The sequence below is a fragment of the Rhinolophus ferrumequinum genome, chromosome 7 (assembly GCF_004115265.2).
Source record: "Rhinolophus ferrumequinum isolate MPI-CBG mRhiFer1 chromosome 7, mRhiFer1_v1.p, whole genome shotgun sequence".
Classification (NCBI taxonomy): domain Eukaryota; kingdom Metazoa; phylum Chordata; class Mammalia; order Chiroptera; family Rhinolophidae; genus Rhinolophus; species Rhinolophus ferrumequinum.
In genome coordinates, this window is record NC_046290.1 from 50,103,874 (window position 1) to 50,125,221 (window position 21,348).

The 21,348-nt window shown below is 33.7% G+C and overlaps 1 protein-coding gene across 1 annotated transcript in view; it reads right to left on the reverse strand.

Annotated features, from left to right (window-relative positions):
- The window catches only part of AP3B1 (adaptor related protein complex 3 subunit beta 1), a 219,240-nt gene that overhangs the window by 121,221 nt on the left and 76,671 nt on the right, over positions 1-21,348 (reverse strand). Inside the window, exons 8-9 of the mRNA XM_033110712.1 lie at positions 4,636-4,791; positions 1,160-1,257 (exon numbers count right to left, since the gene is read on the reverse strand). Of these exons, the coding sequence (XP_032966603.1) occupies positions 1,160-1,257; positions 4,636-4,791 (254 nt within the window). The remainder of the gene's footprint in view (positions 1-1,159; positions 1,258-4,635; positions 4,792-21,348) is intronic.

Below are 21,348 nucleotides of genomic sequence, written 5' to 3' on the forward strand. Positions count from 1 at the left end.
AAAACATTATTTATTTAAAATATCTAATTATTGCAAAATATCCAGGATAACTAAATAGCTAAAACAATGCTATTCTTAAACACAGAAAACAAAACAAAGGACAGGGCAGCCAGATGGCTCAGTTGTTTATAGAGCGCAAGCTCTTAACCACAAGGTTGCCGGTTCAATTCCCGCATGGGAATGTGGGCTGCGCCCCCTGCAACTAAAGATTGAAAACGGCAACTGGACTTGGAGCTGAGCTGCGCCCTCCACCACTAGACTGAAGGACAACGACTTGGAGCTGATAGGCCCTGGAGAAACACACTGTTCCCCAATATTCCCCAATCAAACAAACAAACGACAAAAATCTGATCTTAAACTTTGAAAGTAGATGTCATAAAAACTCAGTAAGTTTTCTGAATTATTGACCTGACCTGCTAAATTACAGTAGATAAAATTAAAGGGAAAGGAATTCTTGCTATCTGTCTATCCACATGAAATGAAAAGTGTCTGCATTTCTTTAAAATAAGTAGCTACTAAGCATATAGCTCTTATAAATAGAGCAAACTAATGGTGACATGATTACTAGACTTAGTGTGGTGATCACATTGTAAGGTATTATAAATATTGAATCACTATGTTGCACATCTGAAACTAATACATTATATACCAACTATATTTAAATTTTAAAAAGTTAAAAATAAAAGCTCAGTAAAAAATAGAGCAAACTACAGTAATTTGATACGACTAAAGGAAGCAGCAATTCTGTCATAAACTACATAATTTAGTATATGTATTGCTTTATATAAAATCATACTAATTACACTAAGTTGATCTGATAATACATTAGTATAGTTTCTCAGTGATTCCATATTTACTATTCACAAACATTATTACTGTCACACCTAGAAATATCAAACAATACTAGGGTACTAGTGACAGCACATACTATATGCCAAACTATATTTTTAATTTCTTTGGGCTTGAGGTAAAAAAAGTCAGTACTGATCATTAAGTTTGAGATAAATTGTACACAATCTTTCATAATGATTCCTTAGTATGAAATCTTGATGACAAAACAGAGCCACATTATTAAATGCCTGAAAGACACATTATATTCGTTCAAACGTTACATCTGAAGGAATACAAAAGAAAACATATAGATAAAACCATGTCCTACCTATTGCTACGAAGTAAACGCACTAGTGATTTAGAAATAACGCCAGCTTCTGATTTTGGTGATATGTGCCAACACAGCTGAGCAACTGCCATAACCACCTGAAAGATCAAGCATGAAAACAGTAAGAGCTATGAACATTGGAGCACCCTACGGTCTCAAAGAACATTCTTACATATTATTTCCTGTAACTGCTACAAAATCCTATGAAATAAGATGACTATCTTGTTATCTTTGTAGCAGGTTGAATGATGTCCCCTCAAGAATTTGTGTCTACCCTCAATATGTGACCTTATTTGGAAATAAGTTCTTCGTAGAGGTTACTAGTAATAATGATCGGGATGAGATCATACTAGATTAAGGTGGGTCCTAAATCCAATGAGAGTGTCCTTGTAAGAGACAGGAGAGGACAAAGACACAGAGAAGAAGGCCATGAGGAGATGGAGGGAGAGACTAGAGTAACAAGCCAAGGAATGCCAAGGATTGCTGGCAATACCAGAAGCCAGCAAAAGGCAATTTCTCCCTCAGAGCCTCCAGAGGGAACCAGCCCTACTGACACCTTGATTTTGGACTTCTGGCCTCCTGAATGTAAGAAAATACATTCCTGTTGTTTTAAGCCACCCAGTTTGCGGTAATTTGTTATGGCAGCCCTGAGAAACGAATACAGCCTCAAAAAAGAAAAGAGGTGTTAAACGAACAACCCAAGGTCTGATAGCCAGTACGTGGCAAAGCGTGACATGACACTCCAAGTCCCAGAGTCTCCCTCATAGTGCTGCTGCTGCTCTGAGACTGGGAATTTTTTTTTTTTTTAAATTGTAAGCACGCCTTTCCAGATGAAGCCAGACACTTCAGGATAACAGTACTATAATAAATAGGCTGAATTTTTTAAAATCAGTTCATTGAAGTTATAATAAAAGGAACTCTATCAAAACAATTCTTCTAAAACAACAACATTTGAAATGACTTTGGTTTTCAAAATGCAGACACTTAAAATAATCTTTGGTTCAATGCATTATAAGGGTAATCAGATTTCTCTGCCATAAAACAAGTACTGTATTTCCCCCACATGCCTCTACACTTCATGCAGAGATCAGTAATCCAGACTTCCCAATTACTGAAAGTATCCAGTTTAACATGTGACAATTCCAATGACAGAGCTACAGAAGTTATATCATCTTTTTTTTGGCTCAGAAGATATATTAATATTACTTTACTTCTGATAGGTCTACAAAGTTCTAACAAATATATGGCAGGAGTTTTACATACGCCTAAAGAGCACTCAGCACCTGAAGGTACTTGAAGTAAAAAGATTTTCTTCCAAAAATGAACATTTTAAAAAAATACAATTTACAGGGTCCTAAATTTACGATTGTTTGGTATTTTGTTATACTTTTTTTTTTTACAAGATTTATTTATAACTTTCAGACATTACTTGGGAACATGAGTAGTTTAAGGATATCTTATTTGTTCACTTGTGATCCACAAATACACTTTAATTACAGAACAAACTCTCCTACGTGCAACATCTTATAAAATAAAATCTCAATGATTGACTTAATCTACTTGTCATTGATAGTTATCTTTAAAAATATTACAGCATATAGTACTAAATTTCCTGAAACAACTAAGAGTTTCCTCCAAGTCTCTTGTACAAGGACTAAACAACAACAAAAACATATTCACAAATCTTCAAAAGTCAGCCTTTATATATATTTAGCATCAAATAAACAGGACACCAAAACATACTGGAACAAAAAGTAAACCACCTCTACCTGGTACATAATTAAGAACCAAACATACTGGGATTAAAAGTTCAAACTATCTCTCTGTTTCACCATTCAAGAACATTTTTGATCAGTAAATATTTGTACTATATTATCAATTGCCAAGACAAAGTTAAATTATTAGAGAATCAACTATAGAGTAGAGATTCATGTGTCAAGTTATAGCTGCTTAACCTTCTGGCCAAGCTAGGGCACACTAAAATGTAAGTATATTTTACAACATTAGTAAAATAATATTTTTGTTATTACTGTATACATAGTTACTTACTAATGATTTAGAAACTAAATTACCAGGTATAAGAAAAACTTCTGCTAATTACTAAGATATATATACAAAGCTCTAAGCTCTACATTCTCAAGCATCAGAAAACAAAGTAATTCAGGTGAAATTCCTCATTTTCAAAGTTTTTACTAATTGAGAACAATTAATTAAGAATTTTTTTTAATTAAAAAAATTTTAAGAAAACATTTAACTTGAATCCATCAAGCCTTTAGATATAACTTCCTGGAAATACAAGTTATAAAACAAAAAAATTAAATAGCACTTTATAAAAGAATCAACCACATGAACCCAGAAGAACATTCTGCAAGACTTGAGAGGTTTAAAAGATATAACAACCAGAATTAGAGCAGATACTAGTTTAGATGAATCACTTGTAAGAGATAATTTAAGATAAACTGGTATTAAGTGAAATGAAATTTTACTGAAATAGAAAGATGGAGAGAATGACTAGAAAAAAAGGTTAAAACTACATACAGTATGATTTCTATCTTGATTGAAAATATATATATATACCTATAGAGAGAGACATACACATATGTGAACATATGTATATTTATGCAGAAAAAAGATCTGGAAGAAAATGCATTAAGATATTAGAACAGTGATTTCTGGGTGATGGGAATATGCTGTTTTAATTGTTTTTAGTTTTGCTAAGTCTGCATTTTCTGATTTCCGATTGTGCAAGCATAGTCTCCTAAAATATAAAGGGTTGTTTAAAATAAAAAGGTGTAAAAAAAAACAAAGTAGAACAAAAAACATAGAATCCAAATAAAGATGATTTTAATAGTTATTCTTAATAGTTAAAATTTACTATATATGAGGCATTATGCTAGGTGCTTTCATCAGTTCATACAAATACAAAGGGTGCCAAAAAAATGTATACACATTTTAAGAAAGAAAAAAACTGTATTAAAATTAAGCTGACGGTAACCACTCTGAGCACCTCTTGTAATTGCAGAAGTCAAACGTGGCTTGTATTCATCCTTTGTTGTCAGTATATATTGAGTATTACAATTTTAATAGTTTTTTCCTTTCTTAAAATGTGTATACATTTTTTGGGGGCACCCTCTGTATTATGGACTGATGACAGACTTAAGTACTCACAACTACAATCTAGCAACAGATATATATGCAGTCTTCTAATCAACTTAGAAACACCTTGAGCTAATATCTTAGGAAAAGCCAATTAACGAAACCACAAAAAAAGTAAATAAAGTATAGTAGGCCTACAGCTATGAAACCAAGTAATCTCATCAGAACCTGACTTTTTTTGGTATATATACATATAAACAAACAAACAAATGCTCCATTAGCACATTCAAAAATAAAGACTGGTTTACTTAACTTACATACTTTTAACCATAATTTAAAAAAAAATCTGTGAATTATTTCTTTAAAGGGTTTTAACATACCGCTGCATTTCTGCTCTGAAGCAAAGGCTTTGTATTCCGAATTAAAAGTCTATGATCTGGATCCATAGTATAAGCCTTCTTCATTTTGTCAGTCTTTTCCTTCTGTTCGTCATCAGATTCATAGAAATTCTTTTCGTTGTCCTCTAGACCACCATCCTACAGGAAAGAAATCCAATCCCATGTTTAGTTCAGACCTTGAACAGTCCAAATATTAAACAAAGAAAACTTTTTTAAACATCTACAATAGTATTTTACTGTAGAATACTATTTTTGAAGCAATTAGAAAATACTACACTACTTATATGAAAGAAAGGTCTTGCTTTTTCTCATAATTTATAACACAGTAACTGTCCTTTAGTGCTACAGATAATACTTCTTTTATATTACATATTAAAACTCTGAAAATATTAAATCCCTATAGAAATATCCACAGCTGCCCAAAGGGAAAACCTGACCATTAGATTCTAACAAAGCCTATTAATACGAGACTACTTAAAATCTGAAAACTGATTCCATAAATTACCAGTCACTCTGTAACTGGATCAAAGGGTCAGAAGAAAGACGAGAATTTTTTGAACTGCAACACACATAAAGAAATCATAATAAAGCTTGACAAGTAAAAAACCAAGATATTAGGCAGGTCAAGAAAGACTCAGTTTGAAATTTAAATATATCCATAGGAGTTGATTCTATGTTTTCATTTGTACCTTTCATTTGAATTTTTTATAACATTATCATTGTCAATAAAAATCAGCTTATAGTTATTTAGTCCTAAAAATAAACAAAAAAAAAAACACAAAAAGCACACAAAGACAATTAATATCCATGTGGATCCAATTCAACTACTGTTTCGAGGCCATTTCTGTTACCAAATACCTGAAACATACTTTCCACTTCTGGGAAGATGGAGTAGATAAACTTTTCCCTATCCATCTAACTAAGTACAAGTAGAAAGGCAATATATGTAAAACAAACATAAGAAAGGAAAAGCAGAGAGAAGAAGAAAGATTGGATAGACACATCAGGACCCAATGAATAACTACAGTGAATTCCTTGGGTTTTCACTTTTACCTCATATGTCAAAGATTAGATGCTAAAGAAGCTGGTAACCCAGAAACACCAACAAGCATAGATAAAATAAACCCTCCCAAAGGCTGCTCCCTGTAAACAAAGAACCAAGAAAGGAAAAGTCTAGCAAGACAGAAAACGTTTTTAGAAAATAACTGTTATACTGCAGCCAATGTAGAGAAAAACTCCACAGCCTTATGCCTATCCCCACTAGCAAAAGCTGACCTTGAGAGCCTAGATTTCCTTCCTCCTCCAGCTAATATGAGATGCTCCAACCATCCCACTGAGGTGGTGTCAGAAAAGGCCAAGATGGCACTGAGACCTCAACCCCCACCAGGAGATAACGAGGCACCCCAGTGGGGAGCGTGGACATTCAAGCTACCCTATCAACAATGAGGTGACCACATCTCTCCTCACTGGGCTAGTGCACAAGGAGGTTTAGTGGCCACTCAGGACTTGCATCTCCAACCAGCAGTAATAAGGACACACCACTGTGTGGTGTAGTGGAGGACATATGGAGAACAGTCATGAGGCACTTCTATCCCTCCCAGCCAGAGAGCTATCAGGTGTGTATTAGTGGGGAGCCAGAAACCCCACATTCACCCACAGTAACGATGAGTACGACCTCCCTGAGGTGTCAATGGAAGCTGAGTGGGGAACCTGGACTTCTGCCCTGACCTGGCAATAATAAGGGGGCATACACCCCACTTTTCCCTGCTGGAGTGCTGTCAAACAAATATAGCTAAAACCAAAAGTACAAATAAGATCAAGAACCTCATAATATCCAAGCTGTCCAGGTTTCAATAAAAAAATCACTCATCATTCCAAGAGCCAGGGAGATCTCACACTAGATGAAAACAGATAACCAGTAGATAGATGCCAACGCCTGGGATATTAGAATTATCTGATAAAGATTTTAAAGCAGCCATCATAAAAATGTTTCAATGAGCAACGAGGAACATCCTTGAAACAAATAAAAAAAATAGAAGGCCTTAGCAAAGAATTACAAAGTCTAAACAAAGAAATAGAAGACATAAAGGAAAATTGAACAGAAATGTTACAGCTGAAAAAGACAAGAACCAAATTTAAACAATTAATGGTATCAAAAGCAGTATGGAGGGGATTGAGGAAACCATCAGTGAACTGGAACATAGAACAGCATAAATTATCCGACCTGAATAAGAGAGAAAAAACAGATTGAGGATAAAGATAAGAAAACAAAAAACAGAATTCAGGAATCTGTGTAACTATAACAACATTTCCTGTCATCTGCATCCCACAAGAGAGGAGAAAGACAGTGGGGCTGAAAGAGTACTCCAGGAAAAATAACAGCTGAAAAAATTCCTAAATTTGGCAAAAGACATAAAACTACAGATTGAGTAAGGGGGGCAAACCCTAAACAGGATAAACTGAAAGAAATCCATCACAAGACACATTTAAGCCAAACTTCTGAAAACTAAAGACAAAGAAAAAAAATCTGGAAAGCAATATGATAGAAATGATACTTGAGAGGATGAGGTAATGAATAAGAGTAGTTAGTCATAATAAAAATGTAGGACAGATTCAAAAACTATTTAGAAGTTGAAATCAATAGGACGCAGTGACTGAATATGAAGGATGAGACAGGGCCACTCACTAAGGAGGCCCCCCATTCCCAACTTGGATGACCAAGCAGCTGATGATGCTACCACGTAAGACAACCCTGCACAGGAGGGAAACATTACCTCTCCTTCCCAAGCTGCTTGCTATATAAACATCCTTAAAAGATAGTGCAGAACAAAACCTAGTAATGCCTTTACTCAGAAGAACTGCAAACATGAGAAAAACCCATGAAGTATTGTCTTCCAATAGTTTCTTTTGCTCATGGCTGACCTTCCCAATTCTAAGTGCACCTGCTTTCTACAAATTAACAAATTCCCTCCATCAAACGAAAAATTTATGATTTATGACCTCTAATCATTTTTCCTTCAACATGGCAGAACAGTTTTTTTAAATAGTTATGTAGCTAGGCACAGAGTTCTTAGACTTTACACCAAAAGCAAAGTCCATAAAAGGGAACATTGATAAATTGTTATCTCATCAAAATTAGAAACTCTTGCTTCATGAAAAACCCTCTTAAGAGGAAGAGAAAAAAACAAGTTACATACTGGCAGAAAATATCTGCAACCACATATGTGACAAAGGACTAGTACTTAGAATATTAAGACCACTTCCACAACTTAGCACTAAAAAAACAAATCAATTCATGGGGCAAAAAATAATGTTATCGACTGAACTGTTTCCCCCCAAAAAATTCACACACTGAAGCCCTAACACCTAATGTGACTGTGCCAAAACAGAGGCTTTAAAGAGGTAATTAAGGTTAAATGAGGTCATATGGGTGGGATCCCACTCAAATACAACTGGTATTCTTATAAAAAGAGAGAGAGACACACAGATAAAAGGCCATATGAGGACACAGTGACAGGTAGCCAACTGTAAGCCAAGGACAGATGCCTCAGGAAAACCAAACCTGCCAATACCTTGATCTTGGACTTCCAGCCTCTAAAATAATAAGAAATAGATATCTGTTGATTGAGCCTCCTACTCTGTGGTATTTTGTTATGCCAGCTCTAGCAAACTAATACAGACATCAACAAACTATTCACCAAAGGAGACAGACAAATGGCAAGAAAAAACATGACAAGATAATCAACTTCACTGGCTATTAGGGAAATACAAATTAAAACCACAGCAAGATAACACCACACCTATCAGAATGGCTCTCATCTAAATTTTAAAAAACTAGTGGCAACACCAAATGACAGTGAGGACATAGAGGAAATGGATCACTGATACATGCCTGGTAGAAATGTAAAAGGTTAGTCATTCTGGCAGGTTGGGAGTTTCTTATAGAACTAAATCTGTAATTACCATACAAGCCAGTAATGGCACTCTTGGGCATTTATCACTTGGAAATGTAAATTTATTCTCATATACAAAAACCTGTACACAAAATATTCATAGCAGCTTTATTCCTATTAGCCAAAATGGAAACAACCCAGATGTCCTTGAATAGATGAATGGTTAAACAACTCGTTAAACATCTATGCCATGGACTACCCACTCACAAATAAAAAGAAACAAACTACTGATATACACAACTCTGATTAATCTCCAGAGAAGTCTTCTGACTGAGAAAAATTAATCCTAAAAGGTTACATACTATATGATTCCATTTATACAACATTCTTGAAATGACCAAATTATAGAGATGGAGAAACAATTAGTGGTTGATAGGGGTTAAAGGTTGTAGGGTTAAGCACAGGGAAGGAAGTGGATTAGCTATAAAATGGCAACACGTAGGATCCTTGTGATGGCAGTGTTCTGAATCTTGACTATATCAATGTCAATATCCAAAATGGTACCATTTGTGGAAAATGAGTAAATATTACACGAGTTCTCTTCTCTGTATTATTTTTTACAACTGCATATAAATTTATAGTTGTCTTAAAATAAAAAGTTTTAATAAATAAAATTAAGAAAAAAATCAGTAAATTATTTAAAAGTTATTTGTACATATTTATCCATTGTTATAACAATATAAGAAATTATCTAAAATGTTAGAGGTTGGATTGCTTTCTGGGTGTTAAGTTGTACGAGTTCTTTACATATTTTGGATAATAACCTGATAGCAGATGTATCATTTGCACATATCTTCTCCCATTTAGTAGGTTGTGTTTTTGTTTTGTTGATGATGGTTTCCTTCACAGTGCAAAACCTTTTTATTTTTTTATTTTATTTTCCTTGAAACTAAAGTTTATCGGGGCGACAATTGTTAGTAAAGTTACATAGATTTCAGGTGCACAATTCTATAATACACTATCTGTATCTCACATTGTGTGTTCATCACCCAGAGTAAGTTCTCTTTGCAAAACCTTTTTAGTTTAATGTAGTCCCACTGGTTTATTTTTTCTTTTTTTTCCCCTTGCTCAAGGAGGTATGTACAAAAAGATATTGTAAAGAGCAACATCAAAGAGTTTACTGCCTATGTTTTCTCGTAGGAATTTTGAGCTTCTTTTTGCATATGGTATAAAAAAGTGGTTCAATGTCTTTCTTTTCTTTTTCTTTTTTTTTTTTTGCATGTAACCTGTCCAGTTTTGCCAACACCACTTACTGAAGAGTTGTCTTTACCCCACTGTATATCCTTGCCTCCTTTTTCATAGATTAATCGACCACATAAGTGAGGATTTATTTCTGGGATCTCTATTCTATTCCACTGATCTATATATCTGTTTTTATGCCAGTACCATACTGTTTTGATTATTGGAGCTTTGTAGTATAGTTTGATTATCAAGGAGTGTGATACCTTTCACTTTGTACTTTCTCAAGAATCCTTTATCTATTTTGGGTCTTTTGTGGTTACATATAAATTTTAGGATTAGTTATTGTAATTCTGAGAAAAATGTCATTGGTATTTTAATAGGGATTACACTGAAACTGTGTATTACTTTCGATACTAAGGACAATTTAACAATATTAGTCCTTGCGATCCATAAGCAAGTTATATCCTCCCACTTATTTCTATCTTGCTCAAATTCTTTCTTCAGTGTCTTATAGTTTTCTGAGTACAGGTGTTCCACCTCTCTGGTTAAATTTATTCCTAGGTATTTTATACTTTTTCATGCAACTGTAAATAGAACTGTTTTCTTAATTTCTTCTTCAGATCATTTATTAGTGGTATATAAAAAGGCAACATATTTCTGTATATTGATTCTCTATCCTGCAACTTTACTGACGTCATTTATCAGTTCTAATTATTTATTAGTTTTTTGGTGGAGTCTTTAGGGTTTTCTATATATAGTATCATGTCATATGCAAATCAGAGTTTTACTTCTTCCTTTCCAATTTGGATGCCTTTTATTTCTTTGTTTTGCCTGATTGATATGGCTGGGACTTCCAATACTATGCTGAATAGGAGTGGTGATGGTGGGCACCCTTGTCTTGTTCCTGATCTTAAGGGTTTCAGCTTTTCACCACTGAGTATATTAGCTGTCAGTGTGTCATATGTCACCTTTATTATGTTGAGATATGTTCCTTCTGTACCCACTTTGTTGAGAGTTTTTATCATAAAAGGGATGATGAATTTTGTCAAAAGTTTTTTCTGCATCTGTTGAGATGATCATAAGGTTTTTATCCTTTACTGTGATAATGTCATGTATCGCATTAATTGATTTATGGATGTTGGTAGCAGGGTAATGCTCACTTCATAAAATGACTGTGGAAGTGTTCTTCCTCTTCAAATTTTTGAAATAATTTATGAAGGATAGTTATTAATTTTTCTTTGAATGTTTGGTAGAATTCAACTGTGAAGCCATCTTTCTCACACACGATTCAAAGATCTTAAAAAGCGATTAAAAAAACTTTTACAAATCAATATATCATAATATTACATTAAAGATCTTTAATTATTTCTTTCTTAACATATAATATTAAATAAACTGAGAGGGATTATTTTAAATAGCATAAAGTTTTAACAACATGATTATGGGATAAGAAACGTGAAGCACACGTTGCTTAATACCTAAAATAATTATTGGTATAAATTATTATTTCAAAGTATATTTCCCTCAAAGGAAATTTTCTTATATTTCTTATGAAATTCCAATTTGGTTCTACTGCATGAGAACATCCTAGCACAACTTTTTAGATCTGGCTCTGCTAATTGCTAGCTGTATGTACTATGTACCAACTGCACAATTCTCTAAGTTTGAACTAAAAGGAAAAAATAATTGATAAATGAAACGCTAATATCTGTAGGTTAATAAAGCGAATGAGATGAGGCTCCCACAAAGAATGGGAACCAATCTCCGGTAACTTTATATCTCAATCTGTGTTACTACTGGCTGTTTTCTCAGGTTCTCAATATATCAGAACAGACATTAGCCCAAACAGAATGGAAGCTAGATGTATACAACCACAATGTATGTACTAGGTCACACCAGTTCAGTATCAGTGCTGCCTCTATGACCATGGTAAATTACTCTACCTCTCCTGGTCTTAATTTACTCATCTGCAAAGGGAAATAAAAGCGATATCTGTATCTTAAAAGTGTTTATAAAGATTGATTAGTTTAGTGAAAGTTATACAAACATTCCATGCCTAGTGTATACTAAACACTCAAACAGTAGTAGCTATTACCACTGCTTTTATTAAGAAACTTTCCTTCCAGAAACCATAAATAGAAACCATCACTGAACTTCAAATCAAATATCCCCAGATGCCAAATATGAAGAAAATCCCCCCTTAAATTATCCCTCAGAAAAGAAACTGCCTCATACTTGAGAATTTACAAATACATCACGAGGCTCTTATACAACTGCTTCATTTTGAACCACAATGTACTGCTTGGGGAGCTCATTACACTAAAACAACTTTAATCAATCCTAGATGCTTAAAAGAAATCACAAACCCCACTGACAAAAAAACGTCATTATAAATAAGCCTTTAAAGATCACTTTTTAAATAGAGGTAATATAGGATTATAGAGCTCTGCTTTCAGTAATGGCTAAATAGGCACTTAGAACAAACCTTCTAGTGAGTACAAGAAGAGCTAGAGAAAAATCATGAAACATATCTATGTGAAGGCACTGAAATGTTAAAAAGAACAGCGATGAATTATGTATACAAGACCGACAAAAAGTAGTAAACCTAGAGATCTGACCGACATTTGCAATTGCCTTCCTCCCAAAAGCAAATGCTATTATGTAAGAGGATGAGAGGCCTAAAAGCTAAGTAGAGCTTTCAGCAGATTTACAAAAATACAGAAACGAAAACTGGAGGTCAGGATCCATCAAAAAGCAAAATTCCTACTAACTCTCCTAGACTTTGGTTTAAAAGCTGTGTCTATAACCTAGGAAGGAAAGATGATCAAATTAAAGCCCTGCCTTTAAACACCTGAATCCATAATTGAGGTGATTAAGTGAACTCAGATTGGTGATATCTTTATCTAGTAACAGTCCACAAGCAAATCAAATTTCATCATCAAAAACTTCAAAACAGTTCCACAACTTCTCATAAAGTAAGAAAGGGAAGAAGGGAGGGAGAAAGGGAGGGAAGAAGAAAAGGCAGTGTCATGAAGATTCAGGATATTGTTTCCATTTGGGGGGAAGGCAGGATATTAAACAGAAGTTATCTAGAGGAGGGCTGCTGACGTATACTTAAAATTTCTGTTGCTTAATCTGAGTACTCATTAAGTGGGTATATTCAGTTTGTGAAAAATCCTGAAGTCATTTGCTTCTGACACATGAACTTAAATAAAAAACTGTTAAATATACATATAAGAAAATAAGACAATGTGAATACAAATCAAGAAAAACTAAAAACAGACGGAAAGCTAAAAAATAAAGATAACAGACAAGAATTTAAAATGGACTGTAAAATAACTATGGATAATATGTTCAAGGAATTAAGTGACTGAGATTTTGGCAGGGACTTCAACCCCATATTATTTTTACAAAATGTCAGATTCACATTTTAATATCATTTTGATATAAAGCACTGTAATTTCAGCAACCACTTGTAGAGTTAACGTGGCAACCTTTTAAAATTTGATTTTGACTTAGTTTTACATTTGTGATATTTGGGCAGATCAGATGGAGGAAGATTTGTGTGCTCTCTTAGGTAAGTGAGGATTCAGACTTTATATCTTAGATAACTTTAACCAGTTTTCAAGTAATTATTCTTAATTAACATTTAAATGTATAATAGAATGAATTTTATTTTCACTTTGTCCAGAAACTCAAAAACTGGTTAAACAAGTAAGGTAAACAAGATATATTGAGAAAGATGTTTAGTCTGCCTAAGAGTAAAAACAGATAAAATGGGTTTCAAAGCTATTGAAATCCACTTATAGAAAGTTCTCAAATGCTCAATTTAGTATACTAACTGTACATCACATATAAAAAAAGGAAGATGAACCAATTTTAATACACCTCCATATGTATTTGAAAGCAATATTTCAGAAATATTTAATTTTTTTGTGGAACTGCTTAATTTTTAAATCTTATTCTGTGCCTTTTAATACAATTCTTATCCAGAAATTGATATTAGACAGTCTCAATTTATGCAATACATCTGTTAATTTGGAACTAAGTAGAAAGCACTCACCCACACAGCTACGAGATAGGTATTATGAAGCCTTTAGATACTATTCTAAATATTTAGATATCTAAAATATTTAGATATTTTATTTTTACTAAAATAAAATCCTCATTCAGAGTATATCATGTGTATGATTTTTAACCACTATAATAGTTTGGTTTCCCGATACACAGATAATAAAAGGTAAAACTTAAAAAGAAGAAATTAAGTATTATCTTTCACTCTCTGTCAAGTGACAGGGGAATTTGTTAAAATTTGTTTTAGCAGTGTTTGCATCAAAAAAGGTAAAAAAAAAAAATCAATTTTTATATATATTGTTTCTATTAAGCCTGGAGAAATGAGGCATTATCATTCATAGTGTTTCTAATGGATATTAATTAAAACATTTTATATTGTGGCTCATGTTGGCAATTTTTCTAAGCTACACTGTCATTAAGTAATGCCACTTTTACTCCAGTAAATTACTGATATGACTATTACGAAAAGATGGAACTACTTGGCAGAAATACGACTGATGTAAGAAAACATTAATAAACCCGTAAAACCTGCTCTTTTGTACCTTGAAAAAAATGGCTGGTTCTACAGCTAGCACAGTTAAAGTTAAAATTTAGATCAGCAAGTTATTTAAACAAACTCCCTCAGGCTGAAGCTGAAAAATGTGAGTAACAAAATAAATAATGATAACACTAGTTTATAACCCAAAGAATAAATAAATATCTGTGAGTCCATACTTGTATATAAATAAATGACTAAAAAAATAAATAAATGGGGAAGAAAGCCAAGTTTTCTTTACAGAAGAGTTCTAAATAAGAACAATGCTAATATCATGTGAATGTGTACTGGAGGCTTAAAATGTATTTCTATGACAGCATCATATCCATACTCTGAGGTGATGTTTATCTCAAACAACAAAAGTAAAGCTTCTTCCAGATGGAAGACTATTAAATGACTCTAAAAGGAGGTCTAGTTATTGAAGACACAAATACATAAAATGTATGGGATAAAAGTTACGAGCATAAAAAGCTATTATTTGTAAATATTTTATTCTTCTGATTTAAAATATATGTGTATAAAATGAAATGATATATAACAATAGACTACTTTCTCCATCTTTCTAAAAAAGTACACATTCAAGCTGAACTTAAGAAAAGCTCTAATCCTCTCATTTGGAAAATAGGGACCAACTTATATTTGAGAAAGCTTTGTAGTTTCTTTGAAGTGAAGATAGTATTTTAGAAATACGTTCTGATAGATATAGATGAAATTATATAATATCTAAAATTTTATATGAAATCTGACAGAAGTGTGAAGGTGGTAGAGTTAAAATGAGCCATCATGAATTGATGAGTATTGTAGCTAAGTGATGTGTATACGGGGATTCACTGGACTGTAAGCCCTAATTTTGCATTTGATTAAATTTTCCATAATTAAAAATGTAAAGCGAAGTTGACATCAATATCTACTATAAAGCTACAGTAATCAAGACAATGACATTGGTAAAAGAATAGACAAATAGATTAATGGAACAGAACAGAGAACCTCGAAATAGACCCATATGACCCAGTCAACTGATCTTTGACAAAGGAGCAGAGGCAATACAATGGAGAAGAGACATTCTTTTTAGCAAATGGTGTTGGAAGTAGACATCTACACACAAAAAAATGAATCTAGACACAGATCTTTGACCCATCACAAAAATTCACTAAAAAATGTTTATAGACAAATACACATTTTAAAAACTATAAAATTCTAGAAGATAACCTATGCGAAAATCTAGATGACCTTGGCTGTGATGATGACTTTTAGATATAACACCAGGGCATGATCCATGAAAGAAATAAATAAGCTGAACTTCATTAAAATCGAAACTGCTCTACGAAAGACAACATCAAGACAAAGAGAAGACAAGCCACACAGCTGGAAAAGTATTTGGAAAAGATACATCTGATAAAGGGTTGTTATCCAAAACATACAAAGAATTCTCAAAACTCAATAATAAGAAAGCAAAGAACTTGATTAAAAAATGGGCAAAAGACCGGAACAGAAAACTCACCAAAGACGACATACAAAAGGCAAATAAACATATGAAAAGACACTACATTGTCATCAGGGAAATGCAAATTTAAACAAGATAACACAATACACCTGTTAAAATGGCTAAAATCTAGGACACTGACCACACCAAATGTTGGCAAGGATGTGGAGCAACAGAAACTCTTATTCATTGCCAGGGGTAATGCAAAATGGTACCATCATTACGTTAAGACAATTTAGCAGCTTCTTATAAAACTAAATTTACTCTTACCAAATGATCTAACAATCACAATCCTTAGTTTATACCCAAACAAGTTCACACAAAAGCCCGCACAAGATTTATAGCAGCTTTATTTATAACTGCCAATATTTGCAGAAAAACATTATGTCTTTCATTAGATGAATGGATGACTAAACTGTGGTACATCCAGATAATGGACTATTATTTGGTACTAGGAAGAAACGAGCTATAGAGACATGAAAAGATGTGGAGGAGCCTTAAACACTTATCACTAAGGGAAAAAAGCCACTCTAGAAAGGCTACATAGTATATGATACCGACTATACAACATTCTGGAAAAGGGAAACATAGAGATAGTAAAAAGATTAGTAATTGCCAGGGTTTGTCAGGGAAGCATGAACAGGCAGACAGCAGAGGATTTTTAGGGCAGTGGAACTATTCTGTAGGACACTACAATGGTGGAGTCATGTCATTATACATTTGTCAAAACCCATTGAATGTGCAACACCAACAAGCGAACCCTAATCTAAACTACGGATTTCAGGAGATAATGATATGAATGTACATTCACTGATGATAATAAATGTACCACTGTGGTGCAGGATGTTAATAGTGGAAGAGGTTATGCATGTGAGGGGACAGGGATATATGGGAACTTCTTGCATTTTCCACTCGATTTTGTTGTGAACCTGAAATATCTGTAAAAAGTGCTGTGTTTTTTAAAAAAGAACCACTGAGTTTAACATATCTGAACTTACCTCGTATGAAAATAGGTCTTCCTCCACATATATATAATATACTGACCTCCCCAAATGCTACTATAAAAACATCAGAATAAAATTAGCTTTCCACTTTGCTCTAAAACATTCACGTTCAGTAGAGAGAAATGCTGTTACATTAAATATAAGCTCCATGAAGTTAAAAAAATTATCATTTACTCCATAAAATATATTTTGGTACGGCATAGCTTCTATATCTTTAAAGTACATACCATTATGTAGATTTATAGAATAAAGAAGTGTGACATTATACTTAAGTAGCAATACACAATATAAATTTTGTACCTGAAGCTCCAAACACGTATTTTCACAAAAACTATAGTAAGTCATTATTTAAATCCACTGGAGTTTGAGGATAATTTTGCTTTTTAGAGAGATCGTACAACTTAGAGACTTGCTCATTTTATCTGAATAGATTAACTGAGAAATAAATACAAATTATAATCTGTATGTCCATTCACAAGGAGTAACAAAAAAATAAAGAAAAAAACAAAATTGACAACAGTTAAAAACTGCACACAGCAAAAATTTGCTTATATATAAAAAGAGATGAAGGAATCAAGTATTTCTGAAAAACATCTACTTTTGCAACATGTGAACAGCAACACTGAAATTAGTGGAAATCAAAGGCAACTTCAGCTGAAGGAATCTCTAATATTAGTAACGTACTTTCAGGAATATCTTACTGAATCCTTAACACAACCTCATGAGGTAAGCAATTCAGGTAATCTTTTTCAAAGATCAAAGAACTGAGGGGCACACAGTTTACATGAATTGTCCAAAGATTATCTCAGAGATTAAAAGTGGTGGGGCCAGGAATCATTCTTCTTCTTCTTGTCAATGCTCCCTTTTATTACCTTGGATTTATAGTAGTCAAGAAAAAGAGACTGAATGTACCCACTTAAATTCTGAATTTCACAATAGCCTAGCACCACATTAAGATTTGTACCAGGACAAAATCTCTGCAGTCTGCTATAGGCACAGACTATTATTATATAATGCTTAAAGCTATACAGAGGAATACATCATGACATTGTCATGCCATCTGAGATACTCTTATTATTTAGCTTGGGCAACTATAATACAACCCATAGACTGGGTGGCTTAAACAAGACATTTACTTCTCACAGTTTCAGAGGCTGGGAAGTCCAAGATCAAGGTGTCAGCAGATTTGGTTCCTGAGAAGAACCCACCTCCTCCTGACTTGCATATGGCTTCCTTCTCATTATATCCTCACATGGCAGAGAAACTGAAAAAGCAAGCTCTCCAGTGTCTCTTCTTACAAGGATATTATTTCCGTGATGAGGACCCCACCTTCACAACTTCATTTAAACCTAATTACTTCGCAAAGTCCCCTCCTCCAAATACCACCACGTTGGGGGTTACGGCTTCAACGTATGCATTTTGGGGACACAAATATTCAGTCCACAGATACCACAGCAGTATATGGTGGTACATCTGATACTGGGTTAGATGTCCCTGATAAGACCAGAGTGAATAAGTGATTAGCAATATCAAATCACTAAATTAAATTAGCTATTCAGTATAAATAGCATACCTTATCAGAGAAATACATTCACTAGAAAAAAATGTCATGTAAAATAGAATTTTAAATTTAGTATTTTTCTCAATGAAAAAAAAGAAAAAGAAGTCTTTTTTCCCCAAAATCAAGTCTATGTAAAACCACCTAGAATATGCATACTGGCTTGAGACTTTGTTTTCCTTCTGTGAGGTAACGGATATGCTCTTCACTTTACATGTTTTATACCACAGCCCAGTGACCACCATACCACACAGGTGGAAGTGTGGGTTTGAGGACCGTTGAACACTGAATCTCCTCCGATACATCACAATTACAGAAACACCTGTGCCCAGTAACTTTGTGTTGAGCCACTATGAAAATTCAGTGTTCAATTGGCCACAACACTTCTCATTTCTTATGACTATATGTTCAGCTCCAGAATGTAAGAAACAAGTCTTTCGAACGCAGCAGTTTCCAAACTTTTGTTACTGAGAAATATGGAGGATCTTCATAAGGCATTTTTTCGTATTTCTCTGATATAAAACATACTCATGACATATGCTAAACTTGGGTCTAAAAGATCCAAGACATGAGAAGGAAGGGTCTCAATTATTTGCAAGCTAACTAATATTGATCTAATGATGAAAAATAAATATTGCTTTTTGTTAAGCAGAACATATCTTAGAGTGGTTCTCATTCAATCATAAATTAAGAAATACAATTAAAACCAACCTATGCAGAACTAATATGATTTCCTATGTATTCATTCCCTCACTGCCTTAATAAGCCCCGAAATACAGAGAATATATAAGAGAAGGTAAATGTCTACTGAACTGAAATTGATAAAATTTAATTCTCCTTTAGAACATTAAAAAAAGGCTACAAGGTTAGAACACAGGTTTTCAAATATTTGTGGACAGGATATTATTCATGGAGGAGAGAGGAAATCAGTGAAGTTTTTTTCTTTACTCTTCCAAGAACTCTACTACTTAAACAAGAAAAATGTATCTGTACTCTAGATAAAGTGAGGGTGGGAAATTAGGGCTCCAAGAAACACCAATTTTAAAAATTTTAAAGCGAAAAACCTAAGTTATAAAAATCTTTATATGAAATATAAAATTTTATAAGGGACCCTTTATTCTTCATTAATTCCAAAATATTCATATATTTGAATTAAATGACACCCTTTTGCCACTAGAATAAGTTATATAAACAAGATGTTTTAAACATAAAATGAGGATAACCAGAAGAAGATAAAGCTAAAAGTTAGATCTGTATTTAGAGCGTAGGAGGTTAGAAGAGAAGGCATACATTTACTCTACATCCCAGCAATTCCACTCCTAGAGAAATGAAAACATGTCCACACAAAGACTTGTGGTGCTGAAGGAAAAGGTTATATAGCAGCATGGGTGTATAGAAAAGTCAGAGTTCAAGCATAAGCAAAGTGAAATCTGTGACTGCTGGACAGAGACAGAGATAGAGAAAAATAAATACGTGTGTGTGTGTGTGTGTGTGTGTGTGTGTGTGTCCCCTTAAACTAAATTTGAAAGTTTTTCAGCCTTTATTTCTTCAGGTATTATTTCTGCTCCATTCACTCTTTCCTCTGATTTTGGGACTTCAGTTACAAGTATTTTATTCTGTTTGATATTGCTTCACATTGTTCACTTTCTTCACTTGTTTACTTGCCTGTTCTTCAGATTGAATAATTTCTATTGATCTTCCTTCAAGTTGCTTGACATTTTTTGCAGCCTTCTCTTGGCTGTTAAGCCCAGCTAGTTTATTTTTCATTTAATCATTGTATTTTTCAGCCTTAGAATTTCCATTTGGTTCTTTCTTATAGTGTTTTTTTCCCTAAGATTCTTCATATATTCATTCAGTACAAATATGTTGCTTTTAATATTTTGGCAATATATATTAATAGCTGCTTTACTTGTCTGGTAATTGCTTCTTCTTAATTATCTTGAGGTTATTTTCTATTGCCTGCTTTTTCTCTTGATCATCAGTAATTGTTTTGTTTCTCATGTCCACTGATTTTTAAAAATTGTATTCTGGATATTATCAGTCACACATTATAAAATTCTTCCTTATGTTGTCTTCCTCGGAAGTGTATTGATATTTGTTATAGCAGGCCTTTCAATAGTTTCAAACTCAACACTTGATCTATCCTAATCTGGCCAGCAAGTGAAATATCCTTTTAGTTCTTTCAGCTTCCAGTGGCTGCTTTTTTACTTTTTGTCTTCCTCCCTACACATGCATAGTTTATTGGTCAGGCAAGGATTTGGATGTGTTTACGTGCATTTCTAGGGGGTTCACCATTCTGTGATTCCTGCATCGTTCTGTTATTTCCCCCAAACTTTTTAGGTATTCTGCTAGCCTTGAAGTCTGTTCTCTGACACTTAGGTAAGTAAGGCTGTGACTTTTTTCCATAATTATATGGGACTGGGGAGTGCCCTTAGGCAAAAACATGCAAATTTACAAATCTCACACCTTAAAATTTCAGTCTTTCATGTTCAGAGTCCTCTCTAGTTTCTGCCTACATTTGATTGCCTTATTGTGCCTTTAGATTGCTGGTTTTTAAGAACATTTTCCAAAGAGTTAATTCAAATCAAGGTATTCCAACAGTGAAATCTGAAATTGTAAGTCCATGAAGTACATCTCAGCTGCAGGTCAAATGTCTTCATGCTTTTTATGTGAAAGTAAACCGTTCTCATACACCCCTCTGTACCCCATTTCCCTCACATTTTCCATTACTTCCCATTAGCCAGAATTGTATTATGTGTCCATTCCTAAACCCATCACTTACAGAGGCATGTAACTAACATTAACTAGACTAGTTTTGGCTGCGGAGCACAACATGGCTCTTCAAAAGCACTTGGCTACGTCGTTTTTCACAGAAATAGAACATATAATCCTAAAATTTATATGGG